The sequence below is a fragment of the Musca vetustissima genome, unplaced genomic scaffold (assembly GCF_032173495.1).
Source record: "Musca vetustissima isolate MV318-11 ecotype Yass unplaced genomic scaffold, APGP_CSIRO_Mvet_v1 utg25179, whole genome shotgun sequence".
In the NCBI taxonomy this organism is placed as follows: domain Eukaryota; kingdom Metazoa; phylum Arthropoda; class Insecta; order Diptera; family Muscidae; genus Musca; species Musca vetustissima.
Window position 1 is genome coordinate 25,559 of NW_026873626.1, and position 21,385 is coordinate 46,943.

At 37.1% G+C, this 21,385-nt stretch overlaps 1 protein-coding gene across 1 annotated transcript; it reads left to right on the forward strand.

The window, feature by feature from the left end:
• The first annotated feature begins 13,594 nt into the window (after nucleotides 1-13,594).
• LOC133326695 (uncharacterized) lies at nucleotides 13,595-16,224 on the forward strand. Its single transcript, XM_061535315.1, has 4 exons — nucleotides 13,595-14,025; nucleotides 14,659-15,378; nucleotides 15,458-15,630; nucleotides 15,689-16,224. Exons 1-4 carry the CDS (start codon nucleotides 13,595-13,597, stop codon nucleotides 16,222-16,224), a joined length of 1,860 nt encoding a protein of 619 aa, XP_061391299.1.
• The last annotated feature ends 5,161 nt before the right edge of the window (nucleotides 16,225-21,385 follow it).

The window sequence follows — 21,385 nt, forward strand, 5'->3', positions numbered from 1 at the left end:
GGGGATGTTAGTAAGTTTTTTACTGAAATGGAAGAAAGAGATAATTTATTGTTTGGATTTTGGAATCAGTAATAAGGAACGAGTCTAGACGAAATATACCCGCGTAAAACGATATTTTTATTTACTTCAAATTGTATTTATATCGAAGTTATCGGGGAATTGCATCTGCTAAGTAAATTCCAACGTATCAATTGAATCCTCCCGGGTATACATCTGTTTTTGTACAACTTTCGGAAGCTAAGTACATGGCTTTGAATATTACGGTGCCGGACAACATTTGAGATATCAAATTAACCAGTTCGAGAGTTCAACACCAACACGTTAAACGTTGGGCGCCAAAAAAGTTTTACCGATTCTAAAGTTGTTTTAAATGAACTTACAACGACAAATTACTGATCTCGATCACAGCTTGCCAGAGTTAATCATTATCCGAAGCATCTATAAAATCATTTCTGATATACAGCTTTGAAACTTGACTTGTGTCTAAAGATTGCCTCAGATTCATATCCACAAAATTCTGGTCCAACACCATATACAATTTAGAGCTGTGGAACCCATATAAAAGCAGAATAAAAGTTGGAAATTTGGAAATGTTCCTAGAATAACCAGAATGAAACTTGAATGGAATCCACAAGGATCACGAAATCAAGATCGGCCAGGAAACACAAGACGCAAATACGTCGGCAACTAACCGAGCTTTTTTAGAAGCCCCATGTTCCTAAGCTGAGTAACAGAAAATTACTCTGAAGTTCAATGGTGATTCACTTATCTCTGTTGTTTAAACTGACTTGTCGAAAAATGGAATTAACTTCGATGTGGATCATAGATCTATCCGTGACTCCAAAAATGAATCGACCGAAATTTTTGGATCTGCCTCTTCATAGTTAAGAAATCATGGATCTAATCCTATCTGTCTCCTTCTAAATAACTCAGAACCGGTGTGTGTCGTTGATCTGCCCACGAGTGACGCCCCGCCGTTATCGTGCAACCATCTCCTACAGTTGTGTCGAAATTACCGCTACAAGCAATCAATGGATCTGAGTTTAAGAACAGCGGGTACTCAAATTCCGAGCGTTAATAACGGAGGAGTGTAGAGGCCGATAAGATGGTCGAGGAAGTGAGTAAGGATATCGCTAAGTACACAACAAGGAAGAAACAGTTATATGGGGCACAGAGAAACTGGTCAAATTGAACCGGAGCAACAAATGCGAATATCAAACGAATGCTCAGACGGATAATCATGCCCTTCCCTACACTTCTTCCGAAGTGGCTAAGATGATTGGGTCTCCGGAAGAGCTGACTAGTGCCAAGCCCGTCAAAAAAGAAAAAGAGTTTACCGTCGACTGATAGGATGAAATACAGAAGCGAAAAGTGGCCAAATTTAACTGGAGGAACAAATGCAAACAGCAAACGAATGCTCAGAAGGATAGTTCTTACCTTACCACTACTTCTTCGGAAGCGGCGAAGAGGATTAGGTCTCCGGAAGAGCAGACGAGTGCCAAACCCATCAAAAAAGCTTCCGTCGACTGATAGCAAGAAAAGCAGAAACGAAAACTGGCAAACGAATGCTCAGAAGGATAATCCTGACCTCCACTTCTTCGGATGCGGCGAAGAGGATTAGATCTCCGGAAGAGCAGATGAGTGGAAATCACGCTGCGAATTCAAAGGGGACTATCTAATGCTATTGACAATTTGAGTCATCAAATATCATAGAAACCGTTAAGAAACACATAGAGGACTTCAGGCTTGGCATATTAAGTTGGGTTTTTTTTTATTGTAAAAGTATGTGTTTCCCCTTTTAGGAAATTCTAACTTCGTATTTCTCTTCTCTTTAGCTTTCCATTAACATTCCAGTTTTTCCATTTCAATTGTAATTTTGCAATCTGGACTTCGAAATCTGTTTTAGTACAAACACTAGCATTATGGTTTATGATAATTAGGTGCAAACTATTTGTACACTTCCAAGTATTTCAACATCACGACTTTGTAACTTTTTTCTGTTGTTTGATTTTCGTCTCATGTCTTGACAATTAATTCCCCACAACTGTTTATGGCCGCATCGAACCAAAACTGCAAACAAATGCTGCAGTATTTGCAAAAGCAATGGACATTTATAGGATCATAGTAGAGTAGACGAAATGGGTTTGTTTTATATGGAAATGGAAGTCGAGTTGCTGTAGAGGTACGGGCACATGAGAAAATGTGGGAAAACTGAAACTGGGAGAGGGTATGTGATTTATTTTGTGCTAGGGAGAAATGGTCTCCAATTAACAGACTTGGTTTTGAAAATAAAAAAGGACGACCATTAAAATAAGTGATATAAAACTGCATCGAAGAAGGATCCATCTAATAATATTCCTGATCATATTCAAACAATTCAGCTTTTCTTTTTCCACCATTGTCTTCTATATTTAGTTTTATCTAAGCTTCTACAGTCTATTAGTTTTCTACTCATCATTTTCAAGAAGATATTGCTTAGAATTCTCAGTATCCTTTGGACACAATCTGAAATATCCGAGTCCTTTTTTAAAGGTTTCTCATTCATTCTCAAACCCATATGGAGGATACTTATAAACAAATAGTAATAATGCTGAGTCAGAAAGAGACCTCAACAAAGAAAATTGTAATGACTGTGAACATCTATCCTGAGGGTGCTTCATATCTAAGATCAACAAACAGAAGACAATATACCCAGGAAGTGAAATTTCCGCCACCGACGAATTTCAAAAGACTCTTGCCAGGACTGCAATGGAGTAGGACACAAAATGGCGGGATGCTGAACTTTCGCCGGCTTCTTATTAAAGTTAGTATCATTCCGGATTCATCTTCCAGGCCAGACCATTTGCAAAATTTTTTATAGCGGCAATATAATCTAGAATTGGGTCGTTCCTGGTCGAACTAGTTCATTCGGTAGTAGGCCCGAATATTTCATTTGCCCCTCCACCTAATTAACTGACGTGTACTAATGAACGATTGAATTAAAAGGAATTATCGAACTAAATTGGGCTACTTTATACAGGCAACATAATCTTCGTCCTATCTTTTCTTTATCTCTTTATTATTTTCTTACCGGGTATTTAATCAACCCTTAACATCATACCATTTTTATTTAATGGCTTCTGCCATGCCATCTCTCTTGGGCAGCTTAGCACCTGTGGTCACTGGTTTCATCTTCCAGGACGTTTCATAATGGCACTATAATCTAGAGTTCGGTCGTTCCGGACTATTTTATTCGAAATAATCTGCAAAATGAATTATCGGAATAAGATCTGGATCTTTCCTTTTGCTTCTTGACCTAATTAAATGACGTGTATGATTGAAATAAAAAGAATTATGAAACTAAATTGAGGAGAAATTCGCTTCAGGGTCGAGATTGCCCAAATCTAACTAAATCTTTTTCTTTGTTTAGGCGCCATTTTCGGATACTGGCTTTATCTTCATGGCTGAACAATTCCCAATTGTCGGTAAATTCTTCTCCCCTTATCTGTTCAGTTCGTTCTGGAACGAAATAGTTCAAAGTGTGTAATTTGGACATAAATTCGATGTGCAATGTTGCCAACCATGTGAAATATTATAAGAAAAAATTCGACAGATGGTCGAAACAAATACAAAGGTTTTTGTTTTGATACATAAACATGTTATTGCATCATGTTCGTAACTGACCTGCACCAATGAACGATGGAACTAAATGACAAGTTTCTTTTGCGCAGCGAATCTCTCCAGGAACGTAATTGACTTCAAATTTAGTCTTAGACGTTCTTCAGAACATTTGCAACACAGTCAATTTGACGGAAATGAAATACATTTGGAGTTTTTTTCCTGAGAAAAGTTCTTTTGGAGTTGTATTCATGTTTAGTTCAGTTGGACATTAGAGTTCTTTTTAGTGAACTAGGTCGGTCTTCTAGAGACAGCTTTCTGTAATTATGCCATGCGTCATACAATTTTATGGAACTATATGTCATAAAAAAGTTTCAGAAGAGTTTATGAACCTATAGAGTCTAAACACACATTTTCGACGGCGTGAAAACCAAAGAGACTTTCTGCAAAGCTCTTCCAAATTTCTTCCTTTTTGATTGTGTTTTTGTAATCAGGACATTCCAAATTATTAAAAATGTTCTATTTTTTATTTCCTCGATTAATTTTTCTTCCATTTTATAATTAATTCCTTATAAAACGTCCACAATCTTTGAAAATATTTGTTTTTTAACAGCACTGTCATATGTTTTGATATACATTCCCATTGAAATGTTGGTAGCACTGCTGATTTTTATCTAAAATTTGGCAACTCAATTGAGAACAAGAGACACAATTTGAGTATGACGCTGAGCAACAATGAATAACATCTATTCTGGCGTCAAGTAGCTAGACCGGATTTCCTGTTGCCAATAAGAAACACACGGTAAACGGCCGTCGCTGGCTATAGACTCCCTGGTTGTGTTTAGACTCTAAGACCTAGTTCGTTCGCTCTTTTCAGCGAATCGTTCTTTTGAACTAGTTTATTCGTGAACTGTTCAACTCTATTGGACATCTGGACATTGGAATATATGCTGCAGTATGAACTAAATTTGCTTCTGTCATTAAAACACCTCAAAAGAGCAGATTAAGCTATTCCGAGAAAGGAACAATCAGAACTTGTTACAGCTCTTTAGTTCATTATGCTCCTTCACTTGATCCCATTTTTTATCTTGTGGGAGCGAACTATATTAAGGAACTAGTTCCTTTCTAGAAAATGAATGGAACAGTTCAACTAAGGTTCTATTAATTCTCTGCGCTTTTTTTTATGAAATATATAAAGATTATTATTAAAGGTAGATAACAGACTATAAAAAATGCAAAGAATGCTGCAACTTGTCATCTTTGGCATGTTCATCCATTACAAGCCTTTTAGTACGTTTACATTTAACCGGATTTCGTTAACCCAGTGGGTTTCAATTGTCAATTCCTTTGCATATACGTCAAATAAATCCTCATAAAGTAGGTTAACCCGGTAAAAAGTTATAATGTACAAGGAGTTTTTCATTGTAAAACATTTCATTCGAATGTTGCTCAAATGTCAACTCCAACCGTAAATAGTCAAATTCAATTGCAACACTGTATCAATTTTTTTATTTAATTTCAAATTTGGTACAGCATTGAAAAATTGCTATAAAGACATTAAAATTGTTTTTCCATTGAACAGAAATATTGGAAAAACTTACAACCGCTCGTCAATGGACATCATTAAACATTTTACCACCCGTTGTTAAATAAACTCATTAACTATTTATGTATGGATGGATTGATGAATGTATGGATAGATGTTTGTATGTTCAATGTAGATGGACATCAGAGACATTTTTGAACAGAATCATAAACATCGTTTTGAAATATATGGAGGCGGAGGAGTTGGAGGTGAATGCTTCTGGCATGTATAATTTACGTTTTATCTCAATCTATAAACTAACAACAACAACAGTACGACAATAAAAATGCCGCATAAAATCATTAAAGAGAAACCTCCATTAGTGGACTAGCAAGCCAGCTAGTAAGCGAGCCTGACATTTATGGCTAACTTGTCATACAAATCATTATTTAGCTTTTGCAACTGGAATTCGATTTTCAATAAAAGATTATGAAAAAATTGATGTTGAGGAATCACCGAGAGTTACCATTTGCAGCAGGAAAAAAGGAAGGCCAGGCTGTCACCGACACAGTCGGAAAGGCCGACTCAAACAGAAATAGAAAAACAATTTTGTACATTTGAACATTTATGATGACAACTACTAATGACAGCACATATTCGATGACATTTTTTAACAGCCATAATTCATAAACACACCTGTTGTTAGCCAGCCAGCCATCGGGCTAGATGGTGGACTGTATAAATTGCTATTAAGAAATCCTATTTATTGAATGTGAGCTGTAATGGGGTACATGGTAAAAAATTAAGAAATTACTAATCTGAAAGTCCCTGTTTCATAAAAATTATGAAGAACCACAGGACTATAAAATTTTGTATCGTATCTTAAAAAAGCTGCACTTCTTTTCAGATCAACTAGAATCCGTCCAAAAACATTTTTTTTAATTTTGAAATTAGAGTCTTAAACTGCATATATACTAGAACTTTTTACCGGGTTAACCTTCTTTATGAGGATTTGATTGACATTATTTATACAATGGAACAATTAAAACCACTTGGTTAACGAAATCCTGTATAATATAAATGTTGGGCAATCTACATCTTTTTCACGGCCAGGAAGGTTCTGCTATACATTTGGTGGGACTGGAAGGGGAATATTTATTATGAGTTGCTTCTATATGGCCAAACGATAAATTCTGATCTCTACTGTTTTGAACTGGACCGTTTAAAGAGAGCAATTGGCCAAAAAGGGTCAGAATTGGTCGACAGGAGTGGAGTCGTGTTCGCGGCAGCAAAAAACATGGTAGTTAGCAGCTCAGATTCAAGCATCTCAATATACACAAGACCACAAGGATTTCTCCTGATTAAGCTACGAGAAATCAAATTGATCATATTGTGATAGACGGAAGGCATTCGTCCAGTGTTTTAGACGTTCGATCGATACGAGGAGCGAATATCGATTACCTTGTGGCAGCCAAGGTTCGCATCCTTAATGTAGTCTTAATGTATCACCAAAGGTGCGATCTAATGTAAAACGGAAATTCGACGTCGGAAAGCTACAAACACAACAGGTAGCAGAGGCCTACACCGCTCAACTTACGAAAGCACTTCTTGTCACGATAATAGGTATAGAAGCATAATCGCAAAGAATTGCCCACTCCCTACAAACTGCAGCAAAAGCAACGCTTGGTTACCAAAGACCACCATCAAGAAACCCGTGGTAGATCAGGAGTGTCGTAATGCTACTGATGTGAAAAACGCAGTGTATAGGGCAACCCTGTAAACAGTAGCAACACGTAATGCGATGGAGAATTATCGGGAGAAAAAATAACAAGAAAAACGTGAGCGTGAGCAAATCGAGATGTACAGGAGTCAAAATGAAGTCCGAAAAATTTACCAACGAGTAAAACACCAAACCGAAAGCTTTGGTGCAGGCACATCCTCCTGTAGTGATGAAGAAGGAAACCTGGTGACAGATACATACAGCGTGCTGAGGATCTGGAAGGAGCATTTTGAAAAACTTCTGGTATCAAATAGTGAGGGTGAAGAAGATACCCGAGAACCAATAAGAGAAGATGGTATAGATTGTATACCACCTAGCCAAGAGGAGGTCAGAATAGCAATCAATCGGCTGAAGAATAGTAAAGCTGCAGGGGCCAAACTATTCAAGACTGGTGGTCAGATGCTGGTAAGGAGCATGCACCAGCTGATTAGTACAATTTGGCTAGAAGAATGCATGCCTAATGATTGGAACCTCAGCATCCTGTGTCCCGTGCACAAAAAAGGAGACAAGACGATATGTGCCAACGATGGAGGAATAAATCTCCTTCCCATCGCATATAAAGTGCTGTCCAGAGTGCTGTGTGAACGACTGAGGCCAATGTTCAACGACATTATTGGACCATACCAATGCGGCTTCAGACCTGGCCAGATTTTCACTCTGCGCCAAATCCTGGAAAAATCCACGAAAAACACATCGACACATTCCCCTTATTCGTCGACTATAAAGCCGCATTCGACAGCCCTATCCGTTCAGAGGTGTTTAAAGTCATGTCTGCATTTGGCATTCCTGCAAAATTTATTCGGCTATGCAGGATAACTTTAAAGTCGGAAAGGACCTCTCTTTAATACCGAACGAGGATTCAGATAAGGTGACAGTTTTCATGTGACCATTTTAACGTCCTGCTGGAAAATATCATACTAGAGGCAAAAGTGAACAGAAATGGCACTCTGTGCACCAAACAACACATGTTGCTCGCCTACGCCGATGACATCGACATAATGGGTCGAACATTGAGAGCGGTAGCAGCCACGTTTGAACAAATTGAGAAAGAGTCTGCCAAAGTGGGTCTGGCAGTAAACGGCGAGAAGTTCAAGCTGATGGTATCAACACGCAAGACGTCCAGTAGACTGGGACCAACTGTCGGACTTGAGAACTACAGCTTCGAGGTAGTCAAAGATTTTATATATCATTTACGTCACTGTTTCTTACAGGCCATCTCTGATCATGGGTCTATCTGGTTTCTTTTTGCCTGTTAAAATCTGTATAGAAGATCTTCTATCTATAGAATACCTATTGAATAAAATTACACAATAAAATTCTCTCAGTATATTTTTTCGCACTTTTTAATCCATCGATTAGTGTGTGGCTTCTCATGTTAAATCTTACACGGGCTGCATGTTGCAAACCAACTACGACAGCAAATATCTTGTTCTTCATTAAGGCTAAAATAAAAATCCCAATGTTTCTTACCAGATACGCAAACCGACAGACAGACAGTCGTACAGACATAGACACTTAAATCCGCAAATGGTTTCAAATCATAATAAATTTTGAAATTTTCGATTTGGCTTTTATGGTTTAGCGGAATGTTAATCAAAATTCAAAAACGCTTAATAATGTCATAAAAAAATGTGAACAGAAATATGTTTGCTTTTAAATTGGCGAATGCGTACTGTAAATGCAACCAACAACAATCGTAGTTGAAGTGTAGCAATTGTTGTTGTGGCTGTTAACATATTTTACGATATGTATGCGGTTGTTGTTGGTGATCGAGGGAAAAAAACAAGAAAAACTAAACTAGTTCGATTCTAAAGGATAGATGTGGACAAAAAACTAGACCTGCAACTAAGATGCTTGTCCGTTGGCATCAAAAGATCAAAGGCATTACAATTACGCAACGTTACACCTGTCGATGTAGTGGTGAGATATGGTATTTGAAAAATTAATTAATTAACTTTTAATGAACTGACAAGTGAAGTTAATTAAGGCACAACAAACGAACAAACAAACAAACAAACTCATGAAAGGCTAATTTTAAGATTTCGATCTACTGATAATAATTGTAATTGCAGTAAAATAATAATGACAAATTCTTGAGACAGTCTATAAATACTTTGCAAAAATTATATACACTTTTGGGGGAATATTTTATTATGAGACCTCACAATGTCTTTAGCTATTGCTGTACTTATTTAGAGAAAAACCAGTAAGGAAAGTAGTAAAGTCGGACGGGGCCGACTATATGATACCCTTCACCACTATGTGTATATTAAACAGGACTATTAGAATGAACTTGAATGAAATAAAATATGTGATATTTATCTAAATGTGAATCTACGTAGATCTATCCATAAAGTATGTAAATCGACTTCAAAGAAATATAAATAGGTCATCCGTTGGGCTATGTCTGTACTTCTAGAAAACGAAACTACATAATTCTATGCTCAATTTTGTACGTTGTGCAAAATTTGATGTCAAACTGACTAACATGAGGAGTTTGATGCCCAATTTACTTGAAATCGGGCCAAATATTAAGCGATTTCAAACAAACTTGTCACAGGATACGTTATACTAATTTCAGAACGTTTTGTTCCTATTGGTTCCTTGGTGCGTCAAGTACTTAAAATCAATCTATAATAAAAGGGAGCTATATCTAAATGTGGACCGATTTTCACGAAACAACGCAGACATCAATCTAGGCTCAATTCAGTACGTTATGCCAAATTTCGTGCAAATCGAAAGATATATAGGGACTTTGGGGTACCATTTACATGAAATCGGACGAAACTATATATGGGAGCTATATCTAAATCTGGACCGATTTTCACAAAACTTTACATACATCATTCTAGATCTAAATGATTAGGCTGTACCAAATTTCATGCAAATCGAAAGATATATACGGACTTTGGGGCACCATTTACATGAAATCGGACGAAACTATAAGTGGGAGCTATATATAAGTGGGAGCTATATAGAAATCTGGACTGATTTTCATAAAACTTGGCAGACATACTTCTAGGCTCAATTAAGTACATTATGCCAAATTTCGTGCAAATCGAAAGATATATAGGGACTTTGGGGTACCATTTACATGAAATCGGACGAAACTATATATGGGAGCTATATCTAAATCTGGACCGATTTCCACGAAACTTTGCAGACATCATTCTAGACCTAAATGATTAGGTTGTACCAAATTTCGTGCAAATCGAAAGATATATAGGGACTTTGGGGCACCATTTACATGAAATCGGACGAAACTATATATGGGAGATATATCTAAATCAGGATCAATTTTCATGAAACTTGGCAGACATCATTCTAGGCTCAATTCAGTACGTTATGCCAAATTTCGTGGAAATCGAATGATATATAGGGACTTTGGGGCACCATTTACATGAAATCGGACGAAACTATATATGGAAGCTATATCTAAATCTGGACCGATTTTCACGAAACTTTGCAGACATCATTCTAGACCTAAATGATTAGGTTGTACCAAATTTCGTGCACATCGAAAGATATATAGGGACTTTGGATCACCATTTACATGAAATCGGACGAAACTATATATGGGAGATATATCTAAATCAGGACCGATTTTCATGAAACTTGGCAGACATCATTCTAGGCTCAATTCAGTACGTTGTGCCAAATTTCGTGGAAATCGAATGATATATAGGGACTTTGGGGCACCATTTACATGAAATCGGACGAAACTATATATGGGAGCTATATCTAAATCTGGACCGATTTTCTCTAAACTTGGCAGAAATCACTCTAGGCTTAATTCAGTACGTTATGCCAAATTTCGTGCAAATCAAAAGATATATAGGGACTTTGGGGCACCATTTACATGAAATCGGACGAACCTATATATGGGAGCTATATCTAAATCTGGACCGATTTTCTCGAAACTTGGCAGACATCACTCTAGGCTTATTTCAGTACGTTATGCCAAATTTCGTGCAAATCAAAAGATATATAGGGACTTTGAGGCACCATTTACCTGAAATCGGACGAAACTATATATGGGAGCTATATCTAAATCTGGACCGATTTTCACGAAACTTGGCAGACATCATTATAGGCCTAAATGATTAGCCTGTACCAAATTTCGTGCAAATCGAAAGATATATAGGGACCGTTTACATTAAATCGGTTAAATATATATATGGGAGCTATATCTAAATCTGAACCGATTTTTCCCAATTTCAATAGGGTTCGTCCTTGGGCCGAATAAGTGACCTATGCCAAATTTCATCCAATTCGGATCATAAATGCGACCTGTACTTTGTTTACAATTTAACATGGACAGACAGACGGACGGACGGACATGCATAAATCGGACATGCATTAGAAAGTGATTCTATGCATATTCTCAAAAGGAACCATGGGTCTATCTCGATTATTTTTGCCTGTTACAAACATATGCACAAAGACATAATACCCTGTACCACAGTGTGGTGAAAGGTATAAAAAATAATAAAAATCTTCAGAGAAAAGGTTGGAGGTTGACACAGCAGAAAATGCGAAGATTATATAAAACATTGTAATATATTATTCTCATCTATGGAAATCTGGTCTTCGTACAATCATTTTGAATCGGAATTTAGATATTTTATCGAGGTAGTATTAGTCATTACCACAGGGTCATTCCGAATAACTCCCCATGCGACCTCCATTAGTTCAGGATGTTAGGTGCGTAATTAGTCTCAGAGAAGCAGGAATGTGAATATTTATACCCTTCACCACACTGTGATACAGGGTATTATGTCTTTGGGCATATTTTTGTAATAGGCAAAAGGAAACGAGATAGCCACATGGTTCCTTTTGAGAATATGCATAGAATCACTCTTTAAGTCGATTTAAGCATGTCCATCCGTCTGTCTGTCCATGTTAAATTGTAAAGAAAGTACAGGTCATATTTATGGCCCGAATTCGATGAAATTTGGCACAGATAATTTATTTGGCCCAAGGACGAACTTTATTCAAATTAGGACAAATCGGTTCATCGGTTCCATATATATTTCCGTCCGAAATAATAGAAATGGTGCACCAAAGTTTTTATATAACCTTCGATTTGCACGAAATTTGGCATAACGTAATGAATTAAGTCTAGAATGATGTGTGTAAAGTTTCTTGAAAATCAGCTCAGATTTAAATATAGATCCCATATATATTTTCGTACGATTCAAAATAAACGGTGCACCAAAGTCCATGTATATCGTTAAATTTGCACGAAATTTGGCATAGTATAAGTCTAGAATAGTGTGTGTTAAATTTCGTGAAACCCGGTTCTGATTTAGATATAGATCCCATGTATATTTTCGTCCGATTTAATGTAAATGGTGTACCAAAGTCCCTATATATCTTTCGATGTACACGAAATTGGGCAGAGTGCACTGAATTAGGTCTAGAATGATGTGTGTTAAGTTTCGTGATAATCGGTTCAGATTTAGATATAGCTCCCATATATACTTTCGTCCGATTTGATGTTAATGGTGTACCAAAGTTCCTGTATATCTTTAGATTTGCACGAAATTTGGTATATCGTACTCAATTAAGTCAACAATGATGTGTGTCAAGTTTTGTGCAAATCTGCTCAGATTTAGATATAGCTCCCTTACATATTTTCGACCGATTTAAGGTAAATGGGGCACCAAAGTACCTACATATCTTTCGATTTGCACGAAATTTGGCATAGCGTACTGAATTAAGTGAAGGATGATGTGTGTTAAGTTTTGTGATAATCGATTCAGATTTATATATAGCTCCGACATATATATTTTAGTCCGATTTTAGGTAAATGGTGCACCAAACTCTTAATGTTTGTCCGATTGACAAGAAAATTTTGAATGGGTGTGTGATTGGGCTTAGATTTTTAACAGTGCGGGAAACAGAATAGAGTGTAGCAAGTTAGCTTTAAATCAATTACTCACATTCCACACAAACGTCTCTAAATCAGTCCGAATGAAATTAAATTTAGCATAGGTTATAGAAAGGTTGTGTATGGATTATTGTTATTCGGTTCACTTATAGATAATGATCACATATTTAAATTCGTTTCATTTCATGTTAGGATACATATGTAGATAATACCCGAAGTGTGAAGCGTATCATATAGTCGGCCCAGTCCGACTTTACTACTTTCCTTACTGGTTTACTGTAACTTTTTTGCGTATGACATATTGAAATAACTTCTGCAGATGCCATACATGTTATATAATTCACTTCCGAACCATTTTACATATTTCCCACCAAGAAGTGAACTAATTCCCCAACACACACCACTTGTTATGACATTAAACACAATATTGAACAATTCGATAACTGAATCAAACTTTTTTTTTAAATTTCACGAATAACAAAAACACCGACATGACCTATGTCTACAAAACACACAACAACAACAAAACAGATTTCTTCAAAACTTGCTACCGAAATTTCTAACTTGCTGCGACGCAATGAACGTGAGCAAGGAAAGTGTTGAAGAACAAGAAATGCGTGATGTCGAAAATCATAGTATTCACTTTCATTTGTTGTCATTTTTTTGAAGAAAAAAATCAATATATCGAAAATATCTCGGTTTTATACGAAAAAATTTTCAATTGAAGAAGAAACAATTTCACCTTATAAAAATACACTGAATTTCGAAAATTCATTACAGTCACCTCGTATCCGGCAAAATGTCAACAACATTCAAACAAAGATTTCTCCTTGTTCTCTTTAGCCTATTAAACTATTCTTGGGCTGATGGTTCGCATTTCTTTGCCCCAGAATTGAGTTATTTTCAACATCATCATCATATACCGACTGCACAACAACAGCAACAACAATCGATATCATTGGCTTTTCAATCACCACCATTACCCTCTGGCGTTTATGGTTCACCACTATCGCAAATTTATGGTCCTCCTCCTCCGGCAGCAGCTGCACCACCACCACAAATTGTAACTCCAGCCCCCGTTGCTCCAGTCACTTCGTCTACAACGGAATTTAGCTTACCGGAAATTGTCGATAATCGCAGCGCAAAGGATCAGCGGCAATTTATACCATTACATAGGGAATATGGACCACCTACGGAGGAGAGACCCGTCTATGAAAGTCCAGCACAGAGGTATGTAACGGAATACTTTTCAGAGAGATAAGGTATTTTTTAAATTTGAAAATGTAGCCCGATTTTCGATAGCCTCCATATATGGCACAGCCTCCATATATGCCACCCGACGGATTTTATGTGAGGGTCCTACCACATTTTTAACAGAAGTGGTTTCTACACGGTATTTCGGGTTCCTAAAGTATAAAGACCCTCTGATCGCTCATAGCTCCGATAGTCGCTCAACAAAATTCTTTACAAAATCCTCGCTATAGCTCTGATAGTCCCTCAACAAAATTCTTAAAAAAATCAACGCTTATAGATTCGATAGACACCCAACAAAATTCGTTAATAAATCCATGCTTATAGCTGCATATTTCGACATAACCCCCACCTAAGGTTCTAGTCGCATTTTTAACCCAATGTAACCGACGTTAGAATTCTCAGAGCATAAAGAGCCCTTCCAGAACATTTTCAATATAGATCTATGTTTTTGTATAGCTTTATTTTTGAGGGTCTTAATCAATTTTAAGGATGTTGAAAGTTCTTAGACGGAACCATAGATCCTCGATTTCTTTTGGGTCCACATGGAGGAGGGAGTACAAAGTTCGACCCAACTAAAGATAACAAAAATTGTTTATTTTTTTCTTCCAGCGACACCAACCGATATCCCTTTAGCGGCTATGTTTATGAAAAACCCACCCCGACCACCTCCACGACAACAACAACAACCACCACGACGACCACAAAAAAACCAACCAAACCGATTTTTGTAGAAGATCTACCCACACAATTTTTGCCACCAATTGGTCATGACACCCCCGCCTTTGGAAATGATGAAGAATTCAATGGCCCTGCTTCGGAGGGTTATGATTATCAGGTACCCCAGCCGGCTGTCATACAAAGTGATACACCCTTTAGTCGACCCTCAACACCGGCTCCCGTTTATTTACCACCTTCAGAGGCAGATCAACAGACCGTGCTACAAAATACCGATCCCTCAGTACCTCCATTGAGGTTAAGGGTCCATGAAATGCGTTGTCTACAGCAGCAATCGAAACAGGGAGGTTATTTCCGATCCGTCCTGAAGGTGGATAGTTTCATTGGTGCCACTCCGACTGTGGACAATGATTCGAGTGATAAACGTTGTGAGTTGAAGCTCCACAAGAGTTATGTTGTGGTGGATATTGCGGGAGAGGATTTCACGAAGTGTGGAGTTCAATCGTGTGGCACGGATTTATGTTTGCGTTTGAGATTTCCTGCCATAAGGGGTATGCGTACTGGATCGGATAATATTTTGACTCTACATTGTAAATCACAAAGTCGGGTGGCCGTTAAGACCCATGCCCTAAAAATGGGTGTGGCCAATGATGTGTAAGTTTTCAGGAACCTTAATTACAATATAACCTGATTACAATATAATTCCGAATTTCCCCAACTTCTCATTTTGTAGGCAAGCCCGCAGTTTGGGTACCCTGGCCAAGGGAGGCTCCCAGAACTCTTTTAGAACTCATGTGGAACTGTTGCGAAAAACACCCCAAGGATATGCTCGAACTTTGCAAAACAGTGAGGCTGTGCAATTGGGAGAGGATTTATTGCTGCGGGCCCATGTTCTGACGGGAGATGGTAACTAAGAAATTGATTTTCTCCGAATAAAAAATGACCTGAAAAATGTTTTTTTAAGGTTGGAATTTCACCAAACTAACCGATGTTAGTCTGCAGCGTATTTCCGCCTCAGGAGAGGTGCTAAATAATGTACAATTGATAACTTCCCAGGGATGTCTCAATCCCTCCATGAAGGGTATTTGTACCCAACCACCCTCGTTCGATGCTCCCTTGGGTTATAAGCTACCATTCAAGGCGGTTATGTTCCAGGGCATGCATAGTGGAGAAGAATTACTGATGACTATGCGTATTACCGGCTGCTTGGATTATCATGATTGTCATGTTGCAACCGATCAATGTTTTGCTCCGAATTCGAATCAATTGTTACGGCGTAAGCGGGATATGTCGGAAAAACATGCAAATCAAACAGAAATATCGGAAATTTCTAAAATATCTTTTCGTGTCATAATGCCCGAGGACACCCAGTCGAATACCTATAATCCCCATGGCCATTCATCTTCATCATCGAAGTCATTAATCTTAATGGGCTCGCTTGGGTTTGTTGTCCTCTTGGTGGCTTTGGGCATTTTTGTCGTCTTAAAACTAAAGAAATAATTTATATTTTTTGTATTTTATTTATTTATCGCTTGATTGTATCGTGCAGATTTTTTTCTTCTTCTATTTAAAGCAACAACAATAAATAATAGATAAGTCGTAAATGTTGTATCTGATCAATGGGAACATGTTGCACATAAACCGTATTAAACCAAAAATGGTTGGACATTATGTACTCATGTACAAATTCGTTTACAAGTCATTTGCCCGCGCGGATAAAAACGTGCGACAGCTGCAAATGGTTTTTGGAAACGAAGTTTGTGGGATTTCAATTTGTGTGAAGCTATGGAAAAGCTGTTCAAATATGTTTTCTTTAGAGAAAATGAGGTTTGGTACTATAGGTGGGATTTAAACTCACTTTCCGATTTTAAACCGAAGCTGTAGAAAAAAATCGTTACATCAAGTAAACAAGTGCCTAAGTATCACTGGAAAATACAACCGTAACATCATTCCCCTCTGACTCAGAAGCATCGACTTATCGGTTAAAGGCGAGGCACACAAAAATCATCAAAATACATACTCGACCTCCTCTATTGACTAGATGGTAACAGCTATATCAGTATTCTTCTCCTCATCCGTCATTGGGGTTTCGCCCCATTAGTCGGCTGTGATGCTTTCTTGAGTTCGACAAAAACTGCCGTAATCATTAATTAGGCTAAATTATTTAAGACCTAATGAAAGTTGTCCTTTCTTGGCCTGAGATCGGTCATGACATTTTCTCCTTACCATGGATCCGTTCGAATACAGACGGTACCCTGATAGCAAACAGTTTAGGACAGGAGACTGGAAATCCAAAAATTTACCAGAAATTCATTGGTACTCGGTCATTTTCTCAGAGACACGGGTCTTTTATCAACCAACTAAAGAAACTTACAACCTCGGGTCCATCAGTTTTCTAAGGTTTGCAGTCAGTCGCATCAAATTCCCAGACTAAAGGACCTTAATATGGGAAGGGTCGATGATTTTCAAAAAATTTTTCTTTAAAAAATTTTTCTTAAAAAATGGAACCCGGATATTAAAGTGTAGACTTAATGTCGAGACTTAGGGAAGACAAATACAAATTTCTAAGCAGATTTTTAAAATTGAATAGGTGTCCGACTCTTTCTGATATTTCGATATTGTGGCTTCGAAATTATAAATTTCTATAAGTTGGGCGCCACAATGAAATGTATGTCATTTTTAGCTAAATGGCACCCGAGTCTAATCCCACTAGTAACTTATGAGCTGAATAATGAAATTAAATCTGTTTCCGACTACTTTAATGAGTATAAGTTGAGACTGATTTTGAACACATGCGAACTATTTTTCGTTATTATGGCTTCGATATAATATTTTTATATATTTTGGGCGCCACAATGATATTTGTAACTAAATCGTTAGTAAGCCTTTGATCAAGGTGTCTGAGCCTAAACCACTATGTTTGAATCTAGGCCAATAAGCACCCGTGTATTCGCCATCTCGAAGTGTAACATATAGCAATTTTATGTACTCGAATGTTTATACTACCATGTCGCCTAGTTCTATTGCATATATGTTGGGCGCCACAATAAAATTAATGTTATTTAAAGTCAAATGTTAAATGTCGGTCCAGACGTCCGAATATAAACCAATGAGTTTAAATTTTGACAGATATGGAGTAGAGTAGACATACTGAACCCCTCATTTCATATTGCGTACAGTACCCAAGACACCCTCAACATGTACCTTAGAAAGACAACCAGGATAAACAAAGTTAGTTATGGGTTTGAGGTAAGAAAAAAAATATCAGTCAAAAGGTCATCTCGAAATACTTTCCATCATATACATGCCCTAAAAGCATTCATCATGATCTACGGTCACAATTCAGGATGGTGTAAAGGCCTTATTGTCTATAGCGAACTATATATGACATAGTTCTAGCATGTGGCCTAAGAACATAGTGAAAATTCGGATACAGAGGATCCTGGTCTGTACTGGCAAAATAAACGTGGATTTATGTCTGTCACTACAACAACAACAGATATGTATTACTTACAGATAACCTTCAAAACATAATCCAAATTTTAAATAACTCTGAGGTATAATTGAGGTTTTGTAGACGGAACAGGTCTCCATTGGTATTTTTTAATTGCAGTAAATATTTTGATATATTTCCATTTTCAGAAATAAATTTGCCGAAAAACGTTGGGCGCCACATTGACAACCGATATAGCGATCTGAAGCAACGTGGAACAGAGAAAACTCTGTTTTAAAAATAAACTTACTGCGCCCCTGAAACAAACCCCACTTGATTGTACACCTAAGCCTACTTATCTGTTTCTGGATTCAATCTGAACACAGCCAAATTAAAAGTTTTCTGAATATTGAACTGAGGATGAACTGAAATATTGATTATACATTCAGAGATTTTTTAAAATTAACTTCAATGATCAAAACCCCTGGAGTGACCTTTAGTTTGTTTACATTGGTTATCTGTATACAATACCAGATATTTATAGGTCAAATGGCCACCTGGAGTGCTCCTCTATCTAATAATCCTAATTTTGAATGACTCTGATTTATATATTTTTCAATTTCAGGGAAAACATCTCCAAAAACGTTGGGCGCCACATTGGTAACCTGTAATACCGGCAAGTTTCATTACGAGAAAGGGCTCTGTTTGCAAAAATAAACTTATTGGTCCATCCTTGGGTACCTCCATTATACAAAGCCTATTCAATTGCCTAGCTATGCCCATATAGCTGTTTCCAGATTTAATCTGAATACAGCCAGGTTGCAACCTTCATGAATATGGAACAGAAAATCCTGAAGTGGTCTAATACAAATTTGTATATGTAAACCTGTTGGGCGCCATTTGATACCAGCCTTTTGTCTACATTCAGTCAAATTCGAAAAATTCCTATATCGGTTCTCGGTATTATTTTCACAATAAAAACAATTGATGTAATTAAATTGCAGTAACAACGGATCTGATTATATTTAAAAAATAATTTTGCAAAAACGATGGGCGCCAAATGTTAAAAACATTGTTAACATTGTTAACCGAACAAAGCAGGTATGTCTGTTGCTAATACACTGTTGCTAATGTACGTATCTGAAGTGAAACTTATTTAATTGTCAAGCTAAGCCCACAGTCGCAACTTTCTGAAGGCCCATAACAGACTAATAAATAATTTGTTTCTTTTTATTATTTTCCAGAAATTAAAAAATTAAAATTTAGATTACATTTCCGGAAAATCATCGCAGTAAATTGGAATATCCACAATCGAGAGTATCGTTATGGGGTTCTATGCCAAAGCGTGGACCAATATAGTTTTAGCACTTGACTGGTTATTTGCAAAACACATCCTACCCGGCACCCTGTACCAATTTCGGTAAGCTCCTATCAGATGGCGCCCAACATTTTTACAAGAAAATGTCCGAAAAGGAAATATATATATACACAGTTTTTTTTGGGTCCTCCGTTTCAAAATTCTGGAAGGATGTATTCAGTATGAATAGCCAAGGGCTTTCATCCCCAAAATTAATTTCCAATCCCCAGACCATGAGCTCCATTTTGTCGTATAGAATACGCAGTCGTATAAAATTGCGCTAGATAGTGTTATTAGAAAAATTGAGGATATACCAATTTGTCTAATAACACTATCTAGCAGCTCATTACAATAGAAGTTCGATATTATATCTATTGCCCCTCGTATATATTTTTTCCGAATGATCGATCGATCGTATGTCATGTGGTAAATATCGAAAAATGCAATTGTCTATTGTTTTGTCGCAGAAACAAAATAAAACATATATCAACAAATATATTTATGTGAGAGTATGCCTGACAGACATCTGTCTGTCTGTCTGTCCATATGTTTGTGTCCAAAAACAGCCTCCCATATACGAGTGTAGTACACCTCCAGCTACATACATCAAAACAATTGTGTAAATTGTGTGTTCGTCGCATACGTCGTCCACGACGACAACAATTTTACAAATCATCAAACGAATGTTTTTTTGCAGCAGCAACACCAAGTCCAGATGCCGATTTTGTCACAACAACTGATGGATGTGGATGGATGCCTGAATGGACCGATCGATCGTTCATTCGATGGAGAATGGGGAGTTATGTGTGGCTAGCTAGCTTGTGTGTACTTGATATACTCCAATATACTACTGGCAATCCAAGTTGTTTTTGGGCATTGTTGGTGGCTGTGGTGGTGGATTTGTCCGACAAGTATGTGGCATGTTGTTGGTCAATTGTTTGTATGCGCCGTTTTTTTATTTGTTTATTTTTTTCGTAATGGGAGGTTTGTCTATTTCTAAATAAATAAAAAAACGACATTATGCCGCCTCGTTACTTTGCTAATAGAATTAACCAATGAAATTACAATAAAATTCGATTACATTTGAGGCAAAACACCTGATGAATAGAATAGAATGAAATATTTTAACCAATAGAGAATTGCGATAGAAAATGTGTTTTGGTTAAGTTTGCTATTTTACAAGTTGCAATTACAATTAACACTAATTGACATTTGTATACCCCATACCGGTTAAAAAAATTTCCCCTAAAATTGCAAAAACCTTGGAAATTTTAACCGATTTATGGTGGAGGAGATGGTTGGAATGGCTAGGAGGGCTTCTCAAAATGTTGAGGTTTATTATTAGAGACACTTGTTCAAAATGAAATTCTATGACGATTTAACCACGTCCATATGCCTGACTATCAGTTAAAGTCCCGATAGTGACCCCAATTTTTAGATTGAACATTGAAACACATACATTGCCACTACTCATAGGATCATTGGTATTGAAAAGCTGATATCGGCCCGGTCGGGGTTTGCTTAATTTTGTAAATCGCTATTCGGCATGCTGCACGCTATTCGGTATGCTGGACTGCTTAAAATTTAATCTCAATCAAACCCCCATTGATTATTTGGTGTACAATAAACATGAATAAGTCGAAATTATATATGGAATCTATGATATATCTATATCTGAACCGATTTCAAGGACACTTGCCAGAGATTAATTTATATTATCTTCAGTACGTTGTGTCAATCGGCCTAGCTAGGGGTCTTTAGTGCACCATTTACTTAAAATCGGACGAAAATATATATAGGAGGAGTTTGTAAATCTGGCCCGATTTTCACGAAACTTTGCACACATTATCCAAGACTTAATTTAGTACGCT

Excerpts from the sequence above, each read along its gene's own strand:
- LOC133326695 (XM_061535315.1), top strand. The coding sequence starts at position 13,595 with ATGTCAACAACATTCAAACAAAGATTTCTCCTTGTTCTCTTTAGCCTA. Across the intron at positions 14,026-14,658 it reads TATGAAAGTCCAGCACAGAG|CGACACCAACCGATATCCCT; the intron begins GTATGTAACGGA and ends TTTTTCTTCCAG. Across the intron at positions 15,379-15,457 it reads ATGGGTGTGGCCAATGATGT|GCAAGCCCGCAGTTTGGGTA; the intron begins GTAAGTTTTCAG and ends CTCATTTTGTAG.